Below are 18,168 nucleotides of genomic sequence, written 5' to 3'. Positions count from 1 at the left end.
AAAGGGGGGAGGATGTGGGCTTGGGGAACAAAGCATGCAGTTCGGTTCCTGTGAGTCTTGCGGGGTTTATTTTAAGGCTACACAGGAGAATCGGGAAGAAGAGATGCTGCAGTAGTGGTTTGGCCTCCCGGAGACATGGACAGGAATTCAACAGCTAGAGAGGGGCCGCTGGCCTTTGGCTCCGGCAGCCTGGGAGTGGGGGACTGCTCCGGACCCCAGGCCGCTGGAGGGACGGCAGGGCAGGAGTTGCTCCACGCCGAGATGTTACTTAGCCCTTGGCCTGTCTCCTCTCATCTTTGTGTATCATCTCTTAACCCTTCCCAGTTTGCAGGCCACCTTCTCTCTGCACCCTCATGCTCTCTGCCCGAGTCCCCTTGTTCTCCTCACTTCCACACTCCCGTTCCACCTCGGCCCTTTCACCTCATGGACTTCTTCTCTGTGTCCCTTTACCTTGGCTCTCAGTTTATTATGAGTTCCCGATTAAGTGAACCAAAAACCCTAAAAAACCAAGAGGGAGAACTTGGCTCCCTGCCCCGTGTTTGGCTGGGGTGTCTGTGTCTGTTGACGGCCACTGTCCAGCCTTGGCCGTCCTTGGGTAAGACGCTGTCTCCAGTCCAGTTAGCAGGGAGGGGCTGACACATGGTGGGGTGCAGCCCAGGGTGGGGTGGACCTCCTCAGAGGCGGATGGTGGGTGTGGTGGGCACGATGGTGTGTCTAGCTCAGGGGGAGAAGCGTGTCTGTAACAGAAACCTGTTTCTTTTTGCTGGACTAAGTCAAAGAAGCCTTCCAGGAGTATGTGCTGGGGCCGTGCGAACAGCCGCAAACACTCAGATGTTATTCAGAAATGGAATTGGGACGTGTTTAAAGAAGTAGACCCATCTGGTCTTCTGCTTGTTGGGGGACTGCATATATGCTGGGTGCTTAGCGTGTTCACTCAGGGCATCTCCTTTACCTGTTCTCAGGCCTGCTTGTTGATGTCGAGATCTGCAAGGGCTAAACCACCTACGACAGAATACTAGTGGAAGAAACACTGGTGGAGCCTTTTGTGCTGGGGAGCTCCACTTGCTAATTCCCAGCTCTAGGTTCTAAGCACTAATTCTACAGCTATCTTCCTTGTCTTTTAATATTCACTTCCACAATGTAGAAGCCCTGTGTTGCATCACATCTAGTAATAGAATGGTGCTGTGTGGGGTGTGTGAGATGGGCCACACACACACACACACACACACACACACACAATGTTGCACAGAAACACACAGACCTGGAGAAGTCCACGTTTAATCATTTTGGTGCTTAATCATTTTGGTGCTTACTTGGGAGAAGGGGCCTTCTGTGTTTGCTGGTGACTTGTTTGAGTATGCACATATGTATTTTGGAGACAAACTCTGTGAAAACTCTAAGGGCCAACTAAGGGCCTCACCAAATGCCCTGGGGTCCTGTTTAGGGCAGAGGATTTTAGTAGGAGTGGTGGGTTGGTATAGTGTAGTGGAATGGACCAGCTAAGGCTTTGGAGCTAGATGGGCAGGCCAAGGTTTTTGGCGCCATTCCTTATTACCTGTGTGTTAGAGCAAAGTTTCCTAATCTGGAATGCCCTCCCCCTTTGTATAAAACATTAAAAAACCCCACAAAACTCCTTTAGTGGAACTCTGTAGTGACAGGTATCAGAAACCCAACCCGAACAAGTTTAAACAAGGAAAAGGGGAGTTCTTTGATTCCCGTAACTAACTTCTGGGAATGGCAGAGGTAGAGCTTGCTGAAGGGACAACTGAAATGCTGTCCCACGAGGGAACATCAGCCCTTTGAGTGTGTGCTCTCTATGTTGTCTTCGTTTCCTCCTACTGCAGAGCTTCGGTGGGAAGTCCTGGAGGATGGGTAGTGTCACAGGCTTTCATCTTTAGCTGGAGGTTGGTGGGATTCTTACCCCAATTTGGACCAATCAGTGAGGCTGGGAAGGGGGGGGGGCTCATGTAAGAAGATGGAGGCTCCCATTGGATCACATGACTGGCTGGTGTTAGGGTGATTCCCTGGGGGAATTAGCTGGAGTCAGTCTTAAAAAATTAATTAATTATTGAATTTTGCATTAAACAGGTGTTGTGAGGTTCTTAGCCCTTTTTCTGGTATCTACTAGATGCTCTTCGTTAGTTTTCTGCCTTCGCTTGTAAAGGTGATCATAGGGATTAACCTATTTGGAGCTAAGAACTGGTCATGACACCTCCTTCTGTAGAATCCAGTGTAATCCTGGACGTATTCCCTGTGCTGTTTGCTGTGTCCCATCTGCTGAACAGGGGCAAGACCCTCTGGCAAAGGAGAGCCCTGTAGGAATGGGTATGCAGTATATTTTTAGGATCTGCCATTGCAGATACAGCTTTCATAGAGTTCCCAGACTTTGGCATTTATTATTATTGCTTTTTAAGTTGGTCACACTCTTAATATTGAAGGTGAGGGAAGAATGCTGAAAAAAGCAACAGGGTTTAGGCAAAGATAGCTGGCAGTCCTTCTCTCTAGAACCTGGCCTTTCTCTCTGAGACCTCCTGCAGGAGGGTATGCAAAACAGGTGCGTTCTATAGAGCGTCTGTCATGTCCGGGGCACTGTGCTAAGCTCTTTACCTCCCCTTGGAATTGAACCCTTGTGACATTTTAGGGTAGATAACATTGTTACCCCCGTACCAGTAGCTTGAGTCTCAAGCAGGTTAATAGCTTATCCAGATACTTTCTAAGGACCTTCCAGATTATCTTTCCTTTTAGTCCAAGAGACAACATTTAAAGCTGACTCAACTAGAAGAGGATGAAAGCCCCATGTTTGTGATGGCTAAACTGTTTTTTTTAACGATAGTTTTATTGAGAAATAATTCACATACCATACAGTTGACCCATTTAAAGTGTACACAGTTCAATGGTTGTAGTATATTCAGAGTTTGCTGCCATCACCACGATCAGTTTCAAAATATTTTCATCATCTCCCTCCAGAACCCCTGTCCCCATTAGCAGCCACTCCCCATTTCCCCCAATTCCTCCCAGTCCTAGGCAACTACTACTGTATTTTTTGTCTCTATGGATTTGCCTATTCTGGACATACTGTATAAATGGAATCATACACCTCGTGGTCTGGTGCCTTCCACTTAGTAAAGGGAGGGACTTATGATGGAAACTTGCCCAAGGTGGCCTCTTAGCCTCAGCCTTCTGGAACTCAGTGTCCTTTTGCTTTCCTCAACTCTACCTCACTACCCTGTTTGCTACAAGAAGCCGGAAGATGGAAACACCCAAGAGGTCGTTGTGAGTACACACGAGCATGCTGGAATATTAGTAGTGGAACGCTTGGTGGGTTAGTTCTGGACCTGGGACCCATGGATTCCTCCCTCTTATTGCCTGGTGGTGACTCCAGTGTTGGTGGGGAGAGGGTTAAACGCTGTCTCCCTGAACTTCACCTCCAGGGGGAATTCCTGCTTTGAGGGTACGCTGGGCCGGAGAAGCTTGAGTATCTGTCTTTTGTGATGTTGGAGCAGACGTGGAGATAGGGTACCGATTCCCTTGGTGCTAAGAGGGGCTCCAGGGGAGTTTCAGGAAACCTTTCCTTTTCTCTTCTGTATTCTCACCCCCGGGCCCCCCGGCTTTTCTCCCCTGGTTCACACATCGGAGGGAGGAATCTTTTACCTTTTCTGTTCCCGGTGGGGCAGCTGCAAGGAATGTTATCAGTGTTGGGACTGGGCACGGGTCCAAACCTTGTCGGTGCCCGAGCTGAAACCGAAGCTGAGCCCGAGACGGCAGGGCTGGTTGTGTGTGAGCGGGCCCTCTGGGTCGGGGGCCAGCCTGGGGCTCCGTGGGTGCCGGAGGAAGCAGAGTCAGGGCGCCCCATCTTCAGTCACGCTCCCCAGGGAGAGTGGCTGTTCAGACAACTTGCTGTTAATAAATGGGGAAGGTGCCTTCCAGGTGACCCGCTCGCTTATAAACTACTTAAATAAGAGGAGCCGATACCCATGGTATTCACGCTTGGAAGACTGGCAGTGGAAAACGAGAAGTTTTATTCGCGGTGACTTGGTGGGAGCTCATAGCTTGGTTCTTGCCTTGACCTCTGGCTAGCCCTTGTTTCTTGTCTGCCTTTTGGGCCGAAGAGAAACAAGATGCAGGGTGCTTCCCTGCAGACATCATGGTAATGATGTGGGGGTTGGCACTGGGTCTGAGATGTTTCTGGTGTCTTAGGTAAAAACGTGGAGACCAGGCTTCTCGAGGTGACTTAATGAATTCAGGCGCTAAGTGCTGAGGGATGAACCTGGCCGCTGAACTAGAGCAACTACACTGTTCGTGTCCACGAGGCCACCAGGACGCCGGAGACCGGCCGTGTTTCCACAGGGCAGAGCCGGGTGACCTGGCGTGAGATGGGAGAGCGCGGCGCGCACCAGCTGCACCTGGGTGGGTCTCTCCATCTTTCAAGCAGGTGACTTTCCAGTCTAGAACCAGGACAGCAGGCAGAGTTCCTGGGCTCCCTTCCTGCTCGGGGTCTGTAGAGAAAGAACCATTGAGTTGTCATTGGGTGAGCGTCAACCCTGAAAACCTAGGTTTTGATGATCACGAGAGGGTTTGGACTTAAATGGGTCACAGGATGTTCTGGACTCTTCCCTGCGGAGCTGCTTCCCGCTCCCATTTTTATTCTCGCAAGCCTTTCCAACCTGTTGGCCTCGGCGTGAGTCACTTAGCCAGACTGCCGCCCATCCCCGTGGCCTGGATGGCTCCCAGCGGGAGTTGCTGGCACGGCGTCCAGAAAACAAACCGCACCCCGGGAGTGGTGATGCATCGCAGCATTTCTCCACTCTGGACAGGAGGCACCGGGGTCTCGAGATGGGTCTGGGGTTTGGCCCCCCTGCCTCTGGCACTGCTGTGACCTCTTGTGCCCGTGGCTGGCGAGCAGAGGAATGCTTTCCCGTGGCGGTTTCGAGGGCCGTCGGCAGGCTGACTGATCCACCAAAGGTCCGCGAGGGTGTTCATGCTGCCCGTCTCTTGCTTGAGCAAAACATCCTCTGGGATCTCGTAGATCCTCAGACTCACTTTATGCAGAACCTTCTGGATTTATGAATTAGACTTGGGCTCCATTTTGTATTTTGTTCTTTGGGTTCTTTCATTAAGGAGATCAGAGATAAAAATATCATTGTTTTGCCGTCTGGCTACCAGCAGACTCCCGCCACTCTGAAGAGGGAGTGGTTTGGGTTTTCTTGAGTGACTGGGGTATCTATTAGAGATCAGCAGATTACTACGGCTCTGTGGTTTTAAAGAGACCAAAACAGACTGGGGACCATGCCCACCCCACCTTTAGACACATACTAATCTTGCTAGTACTGTCACTTCATCCATTTGTGAATGACAATATTAGGGACGCTTAAGAGTTGCAGGGCACTAATGGGACCTTGGCACACAGTTGAAGGCTACACACTAGTCACTGGGGAGGCTCAGGGGGATGTTTACAGTATCGTCATATTTTTCGGGGTTTCCGAAACTGATCGCTGTTGGAGGATTTGGATGAAAGTTGACTGATTTTGTTGTTGCTGCCGGCTGCTGCCGTGATCTGGGTACCTTTTCAAGCTAGGGCCTCTGCATCAGTCCATGTCAGAGGAAAATTTTCAGGCCAGTTATCTTTAACTCATTGGTTCTCAGCTGGAGTGATTTTGCTCTCCAGGAGACGTTTGGCAACGTCTGGATGCATTTTTGGTTGTTGCAGCTGGGCAGGGGACGCTACTGTCATCTAGTGGGTAGAGACCAGAGATACTGCTAGGGCAGCCCCCCATCCCCCCACCTGCTCCCCATCACAGAGAATTATCAAAATGTCAGTAGGGCTGAGGTTGAGAAATCCTGCTTTAACGTGAGAGCAACCATCCCTCTGTTATTCCTGAAACTAAAGAACAGACTAAGGTCTAAGAAAGAATATTTTAAAATGAATGACATCCCAATTTGCCAGTGTATGTTTTAAGTTGTCTTTTTTTTTTTTGCCAATGACTTTATGCACTTAAAACATATCTTAGTGGTTTACTAGAGTATTTTTCAAAAAAAAAAAAAAAAAGAAATGGTTAAAACTACACAAACATGATGATTTAAAAGTTAGTAGCTTCTCATGCTTCCAGAAGTCTGTGATGCAGAGAAAAGCCCCTGTGAGCTGTGTTTTGTTTCTTGTGCTCCAGCAATGGGTTTCAATGGTACCTGGTTAGTAGAATAGATGATGTGAAGTCATTATATTTTCATTTCTCAAAACCCGCTAGTTTCCCACTCACCTAATATTTTCTCTCCATCCCCCCCCCCCCTTTTTTTTTTAAATTTAAGTGCAAGACCCAACCAAATCATCTTGTTTCTCCTGGAATACTAAAAGTTTTTTTTTTTTAAGGTATAGCTCCAGATTACCTTCTAGAATTCACATTCTGCTTTCTAAATCCTGTTCTTAAAAGGAACCATACATATGATGTATGAACAGTACATCATAAATTTCGTGGCTCCTCCATGACATTTCTGGGGAAGTAAATGAAAGGTGTAAATAAAGAAAAGCAAGTGTTTGTGGTTCCCACTTTAACCTTCTGTTATGTTAAATGGCTTTGTTGAAGAGGGCTGTCATTGCTTTTGAAAACTTGGGAAAATCCACAGCAAGCTGTGCCATTAGTTGCCTTCGGGACCACAAGATGTTTGATGTGAAAATTATATGGCCACATGTAATTGGGTATATTTTCACCCCACCAGATATCAACTCAAGATGACTCCTCCCCCTCCGCTGCTTTTTTAGCTAAATTGTTTAACCTGAATTTCGTGCTATTGAGAGTTGCATTCCAGTAATCCAAGTGCCATTTTTCAGTGTCTTTTGTCCAGTAGCATGTCTGCATGACCCAACCATATAAATTTCTAGACATCTGGCAAGAGCTGGATATTAATCCCTCCCTGATTTGGGGAATGGTAAGACCTATGACTTCTCCATAATTCACACTTCTCCTTGTGCCCTGTGGAAACCTAGCCAGCCAGTGGAAAGAAAACAGAAACTCTCTGGACCTCTGCTTCCTGTGAAATGGGAAAGTTCTTATCCTGCCTGTTTCCCAGAGTTGGGTATTCGTTTCAAATAAAATGTGCTCAGAATTCAAATAGAAAGCAGTTAGAGATACGATAATGGTGGTTAGGCCAATTGAAACTTCAGAATTAAAAAAAAATTAGTTCATTCACGTACTCTACAGTTCACCCATTTAAAGTGAACACGTTCATGATTTTTAGTGTATTTACAGAGTTGCAACCATCACCACAATCAAGTTTAGAACATTTTATCACCTCCAGAAGAAACTCCATACCCATTAGCTGTCACTCCCCATTTCCCCCAACTCATCCCCCATTCCCCATCTATTCTCTGTCTCTGTGGATTTGTCTATTCTAGACATTTTGCATATATGGAATCATACAATATGTGGTCTTTGGAGACTGGCTTCTTTCACTTAGCATAGTGTTTTCAAGATTCATCCATGTTGTGGCATCTGTCACTATTTCATTACTTTTTTATAGCCAAATAATATTCCATTGTGTGGATAGATCACATTTTATTGATCCATTTATCAGTTGATGGTAAACTTCAGAATTTTAAAAATATTAATCTAGACCGTATTTAATTTTTGAAATTATCCCTTTCCTTTTTATCGGAAGTTAAGTGCTTTTATGATAAATACTGTTACGAGGCAAAGATTTCTAAGTCTGTGAGTGGTCTACATATTTGAAGACACTTAGCCTCCATACACTCTACTTGGAACCAAACATTGGCTAAAGATGACTTCAGAGTTTGGGTCTCCCTGAGGCACTGAAAGCTTTTAATCTATGAAAGTAGTAACTATTGCTAGTAAGTTTTTCTGTATGTTGACCAAGGATTAAGACTTTATCTCCAGTGACTCAAACTTGTTCCTGATAGCTGCTATCTCCTTTTTCATTATTTTCTCCTCAGGTGGTAATCACTCAAATGGCATCCACCAAAGATTGTGATGAGAAGAGGTTATTTCCAGCCTAGGGAGTCTTTTTGTTTTATATTTGGTTTACTTGTTTGTTACTGCTTTGGTTTGTTAGTTTTGCCTGTTGTAAATATTAAGAAGCCCAGGTATGTTTACACTCTGGAGATAGGAAAATTCATCTTGTCCGGATTTGCTGCACTGGCTCCCGTCTGCACTGTGGTTGATTTGATGTGGCTGAAGGTGGAATTCCTCTGTTCAGGGTGGTGGACCCACCCATCAGTTCCGATCACTACCCTCCAGGACTGTCTTTGGCATTAATGTCCCTTAAGTACTTTGAGGGGAAACTTTTCAGGGAACACATGAGTCTTTTTCTTTATTGGCTGCACATGTGAGCCATGTGAAGATGATTTTCACTCCAAGAAACCGTAACAATCTTTAAGAGAACTCTGAAAACTAGGTGTTCTCTCAGAGCCATCTCAGTGAGAATATGTGAGTGATTTTTCTGGGCTTGACTACACTTTAGCAGGGCCCATCCATTTAGTGGTGAGAAGAAATGGGAGCAAGATGGGATTGACTCTTTCAGCTCATGGGTGTACTGTCTCTGTTGCCTTCTACACATACACACAAACACATGCACAGTTTAGGATTTTTTCTCTCTCTCAAGGTTCTCTTTACTAAAAATATAAATATTCAGGGTAGAAGAATAGCCAACGACTTGGGTGGCATGGGATAATTTGTCTCATCCCCTTATCTTTTATCCTGTGGCTCCAACTCTCCCTTTCAAGCTGAGAAACCCCGAATACCATAGTCCTGAGAGAATTCATCACTCCAGTCCAGACAGGACCCATTATGGTGTCTCAGGTGTGTGCCCAATGACAATAGTGGTGGCCACTCAAGTTATGAAACTAGCAATAGTGTGATTCTTTCTGGGTATGACAGCTGGGGGACGACTGTCATTTTGGAACCAGGGATGTTAGGGAATGGAGCTGGCGAGCCTCTCCCCAAATTCTCACGTACCTTCCCATTCTGAATGAGATGGTGTCAAGAGTGGTCCTGCCTGTGGGCGTCCATTGTTTTTTGTTTGTTTTGTTTTTTTGAATTTTATTTATTTTTTTATACAGCAGGTTCTTATACATATTGGTGTATATATGTCAATCCCAATCTCCCAGTTCATCCCCCCCCCCCCCCTTCGCCACTTTCCCCCCTTGGTGTCCATACGTTTGTTCTCTACATCTGTGTCCCTATTTCTGCCCTGCAAACCGGTTCATCTGTACCATTTTTCTAGGTTCCACATATCGTCCATTGTTTTTGAATATTTATAACCTTATATCCTTGCGGTGTGGTTCCCTCTTTCATGATGTTTGGGGAGAACTTTTTTTCCAAATTATTTCAATTTAATAAGTTTTTACGCCATTAGTATAATGCATTTCAACCAAAATGGTTTGTTTTTCATAAACACTGAGAAGGTTTAAATTTTCTCGTCAGTTAGCCGTCATTTGCACAGTTATTCAGTTATTGCACCATGAAGACCCTCTGGAGTTTGATGTTGTCAGGAAACGTATTAGCAGAAAATAGTATGTTATTATCTAATGCTAATAATTGGTGAGTAGAAATGAGAAAGAAGACATTTAATTGGGGCTCCTGTGGCTAACAAGATGTGAATTATAAAAACATTTCCAGGAGAGGTTCCAGGGTTGGTCTAGAAACCTGTTATTTGCATTTTAAAACATTTGGTCCCCATTGATCCGGGAGGAGGGTGCTGTTGATCACCGCTGCTTTCTTTTTCAGAGCAAAGCACTCCAAATGTCCTGAGTGGTAACTAGCTCCCCAGGCACACATGGTCTCTGTGTGGTCTTTACAACCTCTCAGCTCCATTTTGGGTGCTTTTTTTTTTTGTCTTTTTGTAGGTGATGTGTTGGTTTTTAGAGAGGATTACCAAGTACACATCACCAATCCCAATCAGACTCTCTCCCCCTCTTGGTCCCTTGATTCTGTGCAGTGCTGTTCATGGCCCCCAGGGGCGTCATATGGACCCACATCCCTTCTCGGAGGCTTTCCTGGGAGGAGGAACTATCCTTTAGCAAAAATCTCATTAACAGCACGATATTACATTTATTTATTAGCTGGATTCACAGTGGACCTGAGCTTCTGCCTCCAATGCTTCCATAGGGGTCCTCTGCCCACACGTGTGAATCAGCTCCTACTCTCTCAAAGTAACGGATGAGCATGGTTTTTCATGAGCTTGCTGGCATTTTGCTTGTCTGGAAAGATTACACTGTTAATCTCTCAGTTCCATATGCAAATAATGGAGATGGAGGTTGCGGGGAAAAGCTTCACTTTTCTACCTGCTGAGGTCACCACGGAACCTCATCACTGTCTGAGGAAACAGATGGGAAAGATGCATTGGTGCTCTGCCAGTGTATGGGTGTCCAAGGAATTAGGTTGGCCGTAGAAAGGATTTCATTTAGTGTTCCAGCGATGTCTTTTAGAACTGCATTTATTTTTTGCATGCCTTAGCTAAATTCCCAATATTAAGGTTAGCTATTTCACATTATTACCATCCCAGAAAGCCTTGACTTCACTTAAAGTCAATTAATTTAGTTAATTTGACTTAACTAATAATTTAGTCAATTAAGTCAGTTAATTTAGTGTTGATATCAGCTAAAAAATAAAAGCATCTCCTTTATTCAAAATTACTCAAGTAACTTTTTTTTAAACTTTATCCCAAACTCTTCAAAGATATTTTATAGGACTTTTCCTTTATTGTTTATACCATAATAAAAAAGTATGTTTTATTTTCAACTTCTTGAGAGGTATTTTTTTCCCCTAGAAAACAAAAGTTGGCAACATTTTCTTTAAACCAATAAACACCTTTTGAAATGATGCTACAAATTCCCGTTTGTTATACCTTATTGCTAAACTATTTTTCCTTGGCCATGGTAGATATTTTATCTGGTAAAAGAAAGCTTTTTCTCCTCGAATATAACTTTCTTCGGTAAATATCGCCTCTTAAATCATGGCCATGTCTAGATATCCAGGCACGTTGGATTTGTACTGAGAGCGATTGGAGGACTTAATTGTATCCCCCGCCTCTGCGTTTTGCTCTCCCTGCAGAATTGGAGCATGCTGGAGGGTGAGTAGGGCCCTCACAAGTCATCTAGCAGCTGGCACCCTCACGTGACTTGACAAACTGAGCCCCAGAAGTACAGGGCACACAGCTAGTTGGTGGGAAGTGGCAGTGACAGTGAGGCCCCACGTCTGTCTCTCTGCTGAGATTGAGGAAGAGGTGAACTGTACTTTGTAAAAGGCTAGTCTAAGGGTTGACTTAACATTGGCTCCTTTTGCGTTCATTCTGTTTGGATCCTGGTCTCTTTCTCACTAAGATGAGGTCCTCAAGGGCCAAGGCAGACTTTATTTCTACATCCCTTGAGTGTAGGGGTGATGATTACGTTTCACCACATGCCAGCTCTGAGCAGGGTGGCCTAGTGATATTGACACGGGTAAGGGAAGAGGGAGCTGCCGTAGGTGAGCCGGGCACTTGCCATTCCTGACTGCAGGCCGCTGTCTTCCATACTGGAGGATACCCGCCTACCTCTGTATGCACACAGGTGTGCAGTGTGTACACACACACATACCACACACAGACTCTAACACCTTGTCACTCACACACGCTCACATTTTGGAAAAATAATCATGAAAAATAATGTTGCATACATTAGCCACGTCTGTGATGGTATCCTGTTTTGGGGAAAAACTGGGTTCACCTTTAATGACAAAAATGGTAGCTTGCCTGGAGCCGTGATTACAGTTTTTTTGCATCTATGTTGTTTGGCAAGGTCTTTCAGACGTAAGTAGTTCCCACCAGAGTTACCTTACCTTCAGAGGTGATAATTATTGATGGACTCAAAGCTAGATCAGCATGACCTGTAAAGATCTGAACTCTCTTTCCAAGGTTATGTGTATGTGTGTGGGCTCTGGTTGGTTGGTTGGATGGATGGATGGCTGCTATTGCTTATTTGTTTTTGGTGTCCTTGTTTGTACACACGTGTGCACGTGTATGTGAGTAAATGATAAAGAGATAAGAGGTTTTCGCCCTCCCTCCAACTTTTAAAAATTGTCATTTTACTAGTTTGCTTCTTTAGTGGAATGGCTCTTGCCCATGTTCTTCTCTCAAATGGGTTTCTTATCCCTCCAAAGATGCTGCAGTTTCAAAATAAAACTCTTCCATGTTATGCATAGAACCCCTATCTCCTAGTTTTTAAAACCTGGGTTTTGGTTTGTTCTCTTCTAGCTGTGTAGTCCTGGGTAGGTCCTAATTTTATGCCTAGACTTAAGGATTTTAAAAAATCATAAGGAATTCAATTACATGATTTCTAAGACCCATTCCATTTCACAATTCTGATATCTTTGAGAGACCCACAAATAATCCTTTCCCTCTTGCTTGGGGGGAGAAAACATATAAAAACATAACCCAAATATATTAGGGTTCTCCAGAGAAACAGAACCAATAGGAGATAGATAGACAGACAGACAAGTATAAAAAAAGAGATTGATTATAAGGAATTGGCTCATGCAGTTATGAAGACCAACAAGTCCCTAGAACTGCAGTTGGCAAGCTGGAGACCCAGGAGAGTTTATGGTGTAGCTCTAGTTGAAGTCTGGAGGCCTGAGAATCAAAAGAGCTGATGGTATTAGTTCTGGTCCAAAGGCTGGCGGGCTTGAGACCCAGAAAGAGCCTATGTCTTAGTTCAATTCCGAAGGTAGGAAAAAAAAAACCAAAGCAAACCCCAACGTCCCAGCTCAAAGGCAGTCGGGCAGGAGGAGTTCTCCTTTATTTGGGGGAGGATCAGCCTTTTGTTCCCATTCAGGGGAACAACAACAGATTGGATGAGGCCCACCCACATTACGAAGGGCATTCAGTTTTATTCATTCTACCAATTTTAACTCATCCAAAACACAGAAATGCTCAGAATAATGTTTGACCGAATATCTGGGCACCCCATGGCCCAGTCAAGTTGACATATAAAGTTAACAGTCACACCAAACTTAACTGAAACAAAATTGAAAGCTTTTGCCTTTTTCTTCCTGCCTAAGAGGTGGGTTTAGAATTCTCCCAATAGCCAACAGCTGTTGGCCAAATTTGGTCAGAATAACAAATTTCATACAAAATCTTTATTTCTGGAGGCTTTAGTATTTTTAAGGGTTTTGGTTTTTAAATGCTTTTCAGTTCCTCCTATATTCTTTTCTTTTGTGTTTATTTTTCTTGGCAGAGCAATTTGTACTTTCTGGCTCGTTGGTTTCCATTCTGTTGCATTAACATTTGAATATTGGCCAACCACCTGTTGAAGGCAGCTATAAGCTCATAAAGAAACAAAATAGTAGGATATACAACTAGTGCTCTAACTTCTTAGTGGTCCACCTTGATTCTGCTCCATGCGGCCACGTCCAGAACTGGTCTACACCCCATGTCCTCAGGGGCCAAGCCATCAGGGAAAATGAAACGTGCCACCTGCTCTGCCTGCCGTCTGTCTTGACATGGCACAGCCTCAACTTCTGGAGACCACATCTTAATAGAGTCGGTCAGTGTAGCTGGTGGCTTCAGAGGCACTAGAGGAGGAGGGCCGAGTGACAGTTCTAGCAGGTGTGTGGTTTCTCAAGGCCACCACCCCCATCCCAGAGACTGGCCACAAGCCACATTCATTCTGATTTTGAAAAGTACTAGACACTTACTCCAATATATTGCCTTGTAATAATCCCCTCATCATGCCCGGAGCATGAAACTCACGAGGCCTTCATTTACTTTTCCTGGAGCGTCTCCAGTTTTTTCCCCGTTACTGCTTGACACGTGGGTGGACGATTATCGAGGTCATTCTAAGGCAACTAGAATTCTCCGGTCAGGGTGCCCTTTTCTCTCCTCAAACCCAGCCCAAACTGGCCTGAGCAAAATGAGTGTATTGACCCGTAATTGAAAAGTTTACAGATAGCGTGGCTGGATCCAGGGGCCCATATACCAGGACATCATTTCCTTCCAGCTCTTGGCTCTGCTTTCCTCCAGGTTGACTTCATTGCATGGAAGCAGGTTTGAGTCCAGAGAGACCTTATCTTCCCCACAATTCTGAATCAGTGGCTGGGTAAGGGGGTGTGATATGCTGAGTGCATTTGGACTGAGTACACTTACCCATCTGTGCAGGTCAGGATAGGGTCCACTCTACCCAGACTGTCTGGCTTGAGAGCTAGGGTGGTACCGCCTACGTAATTCAGGGCACTGTTACCAGAAAAAGCATGAATGGATGCTGAGCGGAAAACTTGGCGGACATCTGCCTTCATAATCTTTAGGACGTGTTGAAGAGTCTTCTATTTGTTAAGGGAAGGCTCAACTAGAGTTTTGTCATGGAACAAAGTGATTTGGTATTTGTATATACATTTGGATCTGTTTATAAGGCATCTTATAGCCCCCAAATTTGAATTGGCTTATAAGACCTCATATTATGTAAAAAGATTAGAAATGAATAATTAAGGAAATTAGAATAAAGAGCAAAGCAGGGTAGACCCGTAAGATAAGATGGGGGTAAGGTTAATCTCACAAATTTCAAAGCTGGTAGATCCTACAGTATTGGTAGGAGTGACCTGCAAATTTGGCTCTGAGGTTCCCAGGAATGGAAGAGTATCTAGATCCTATACAGAGGCGTGCGTGTGTGTGTGTGTGTGCACGTGCGCGCCCATGAGTGTAACAAGCCTGCGTGCCAGCCCTTGTGGGAGTACAGGCCCTAAGGAAAGGCCATGGGAAGATAATAAAGAGAATGTGGTCTGTGGTAACCTTAGATACATTTCTTTTCCAAACTCCTGGGGTGCTGGCCCTCGGGAACCTTGCCGCTTTGCTCTCAGCATTGTGTTAGGAAACAAAACAAGCAGACAAGGATTGAAACCCCCATATTGCTGGGTTCCTTTCAGGAACAATTGGAGGGCTAAACCATGTCCCCTTTGGTGGGAGGCAGTTAAGATGAGTCACGGCTGTGACAAGGCAGAATAGGAGGGCCTCGGTTGTCAACCTGGGCTAATCTTGAAAATGGACTCATGCCTGCCCAGTGACTCACATTCCTGTTTACAAACGAGCCCCGTGGAGAAATGCAGAGTGGGAGGCTCTGCTTCCCGGGTGGAGACCAGAGACCTCCAGGGATGGGCAGCCAGTGCTTCCTCTGGGGCTTCGGCTGCCCTTCCTGGGGGCAGACCTTGGGGCTTCCGACAGTGGTGACTTTCAAAGTCCAGCCACGGGGACAGTTGCAGCCAGCGCGGGCCCCAGAGTAGCACCAGTTTGCAGGAGATGTGGCTCCTTCTCAGTTTGGGTGTTCACATGGCTTTTGGCTGGTTTTAATCCACCTGGATAAGCCCCCCACCTCCCCCGTCGGAGGACCAGGTTATATGGGAACCATGTAAGTTATTCTAGAAATGTGGCTGCTGTTTTATAGATTTGTCCGTTATTTCCATTGATTTCCTAACTCCTAGGGTCTTTGGCACCCACTATGCTCATTCTGCTATTTAGTGAATATCAGAACATAAAATATCGGATATTGTGCTCAATCTCGTGTTCTTAATCCTGAATTCTATTATTTGGGATTAAAAAGGGTGAAAAATTTGTTCATGGGCTTTTCCTTCACAAAAAACTTTTTAAAAACTAGAGTAGAGAAGTTTTTAAACTTCTTACAATGCAGATAAACTTCATTGTAAAGGAAGACATAATCCTTTACAATGAACACAAAAGGCATAGATCTTTTCTTTTTTTTTAAAAGACGATTAGAATGATATTTCCTTGTTGTGAAATAGCCCTTCTTGGACCCCACGTCGCTCTTAACACCCCTCAATTCTCTACCCCATTTATAGAGCAATAGTCAACATCTGGACAGGCAAATGCATCTATATAGCACCACCATGAGTTGACTGAGACCTGGTCCAGGTCCCTCCCCCCTCCCCCCTGCCATTTACTAGCTGTGTGACCTTGGGCATGCTCCTTAACGTCTCTGAGTCAGTTTCCTTGTCTGTAAAATGGGCACGACAGTAGTACCTACCTCACAGGGTGGTTGTGAGGAATAGCGGAATAACATGAACATTCCTGTCCAGAACCCCAAACAGAGAAGCAGCGCTCATCATAGGGCTCCAGCTGGGTTGAAGTGCAGTAGGGCACATACTTCCTGAGCACTCAGGGTGTGTGCTGCCAGATCTTTCAAGGGGTCCAGATATGTCAGTGTAGTTGCTGCTCTCAAAAGGACTGCAGCCTGGCAGAGGGAAAGGTATTAAGACAGCTCCCCGAATAGCTCTAGAATTGCGTGGAACCCTATGCAATTGCATTTTTGTCGGGTAGGAATAGCAGCAATATCACGTGGTTTAAGCTAATGGAAGATTCAGTAAGGTAAGTTGAGAGAGAGAAAATGCTAGCCAGCGGGCTTCTCAGAGGAAGGAATGGCGTGTCCCTAGGGGAAACGATGGGCAAGGGTGGGCTCAGCGGGAAGGGATGCATCAGAAAGGCTGCCAAGAGGAGGTTGTGTTGAAGATGTCGCTGGCCAGCAGGGAGGTGGAAGAGTTCTGGGTTCGTGCGGGGAACCGTGATCCTCCCCGCTTGGAGTTTGTAGAGAAGCGTGGGTAGGGCAGGAAGTCAGGGTGGGGGCCGCGAATGCCTTGCTGACTGCGCCCCGCCTCCCGCCCGAGCCTCACTCTGTTCCCCTTTCTTCCTGGCAGCAGTGCCCCCTCCCTTGCTGCACTCAGGGACATGACTGTCAGCACTTCTACCCCCCCTCAGACTTCACTGTCAGCACTCAAGTCTTCAGGGACATGAAAAGGAGCCACTCCTTACAAAAGGTTGGGGAGCCCTGGTGTTTGGAGGTAGGTCTCGGAGCAGAATGACGGTATGAGATGAGCGGGGTCTGAACTGAAACCACCCATCCAAAGTTTACCTCCCGCTGGGGCAGTGCCCCCCCACTGTGGTCCCCAGCTCCCGTCACATCGCTGTCACTGCGGGTGCCCTGATGTCTGGGCGTACTGACCACGGATAGGTCTGTCATAGCCATAAAAATGCCAGCTTACGAGGACAGGGTAGAGGGAGGTGGTTGCGCGAACCCGAGGCGCCGGGCTCCCAGTTAAAGCCACATGGTCCAGTGTCACGCGGGGCTTCCATGAGAATGATGAGCAACACGTTATCCCATTAAACTTGACCCCCAGGAAATAACTTCCCGGGACTCTTCAGAGCTTCCAGTGCAAGAGAAGTTATCACCTGAACTTTGTCTTTGTTATTTGTTCTTTAGAACTTACAGATTTTCTTTTAGAATTCAAGGTGCTGGGCAATGCTCGCCCTTCTGCAGTGACATCTTCCTGAGGCAGCCGCGAATGGCTTTTCTGGCAGATGTCTGCTCTCCAAGGACAGGAAGCGTTGTTAATTTCCTTTAAATAATTCAATACCATGTCAATACCCCACACTGCTCCCTGCTTGAGAGTGACAGTTCTCTTCAAATTAGTAGTCCCAAAGAATAAAGAACACCTAGAACATGCTTTCATCTTCAGAAAAGCAAAAGTCAATGCAGATAAAAAATTGTAAGGTAACTCTTTAGACTTATAAACAGTGAATGATTTAGTACTAATGCTAGCTTTTAAGTTTTTTTTAAAAGAAAAGTGAATATTTAAGAGGCAATTAGTAAAGCCTCTGTCTTTGAAAAATATTTATTGCATACCTACTATGCGCTGGCTGCTGTGCTGTGTGTTAGGGCTGCAGGGAGAGAAAACAGCAGAGGCCTAGAATCACAGGTAACGTGTACGTGCGTCTTGCCTTTGGAGAGAGAAAAGGCGGGTGAAATCATCTTTAAAAGCTTGTTCTAATTTAAAAAGTAGTAAATAGCCCTATAAGAGAACTAGAGACACAAAGAGAAACAGGTAGAAGAAAATATAAACACCCATGTTCTTTTTTACCTAGTTATAACCTCTTAATATTTGGATGCATTTCTTTCTTGTCATTCATGTGTCTAAAGTTTAAAAATGTTTCGTAAAATTGGAATGGTACCTTACAGAGTTTTGTATTTTTCTTTTCACTCGGTTGCTCTCATACACCATAATGTGTCTTAATTCTGGTTGGTAACTTCACGCGTGGGTGTCTTGTGGAAATCTTCCTGTCTAATTATTCCCCTCTGGCCAGACGCGACTGAAACAGAGGATGTTTCTAGGGTCTTTTGACCCCGCATGC

At 45.4% G+C, this 18,168-nt stretch overlaps 1 protein-coding gene across 1 annotated transcript in view; it reads left to right on the top strand.

Moving 5' to 3' along the window:
• TCF7L2 (transcription factor 7 like 2) overlaps positions 1–18,168 on the top strand; it is a 189,456-nt gene that overhangs the window by 106,455 nt on the left and 64,833 nt on the right. The window contains 1 exon segment of the mRNA XM_036828248.1: positions 16,677–16,820. Coding sequence (XP_036684143.1) covers positions 16,677–16,820 — 144 coding nt within the window.

Source organism: Balaenoptera musculus, chromosome 16 (genome assembly GCF_009873245.2).
Source record: "Balaenoptera musculus isolate JJ_BM4_2016_0621 chromosome 16, mBalMus1.pri.v3, whole genome shotgun sequence".
Lineage (NCBI taxonomy): Eukaryota > Metazoa > Chordata > Mammalia > Artiodactyla > Balaenopteridae > Balaenoptera > Balaenoptera musculus.
The sequence above is the reverse complement of the archived record's forward strand: the minus strand, read 5'-3'. Positions and strand labels throughout refer to the sequence as shown.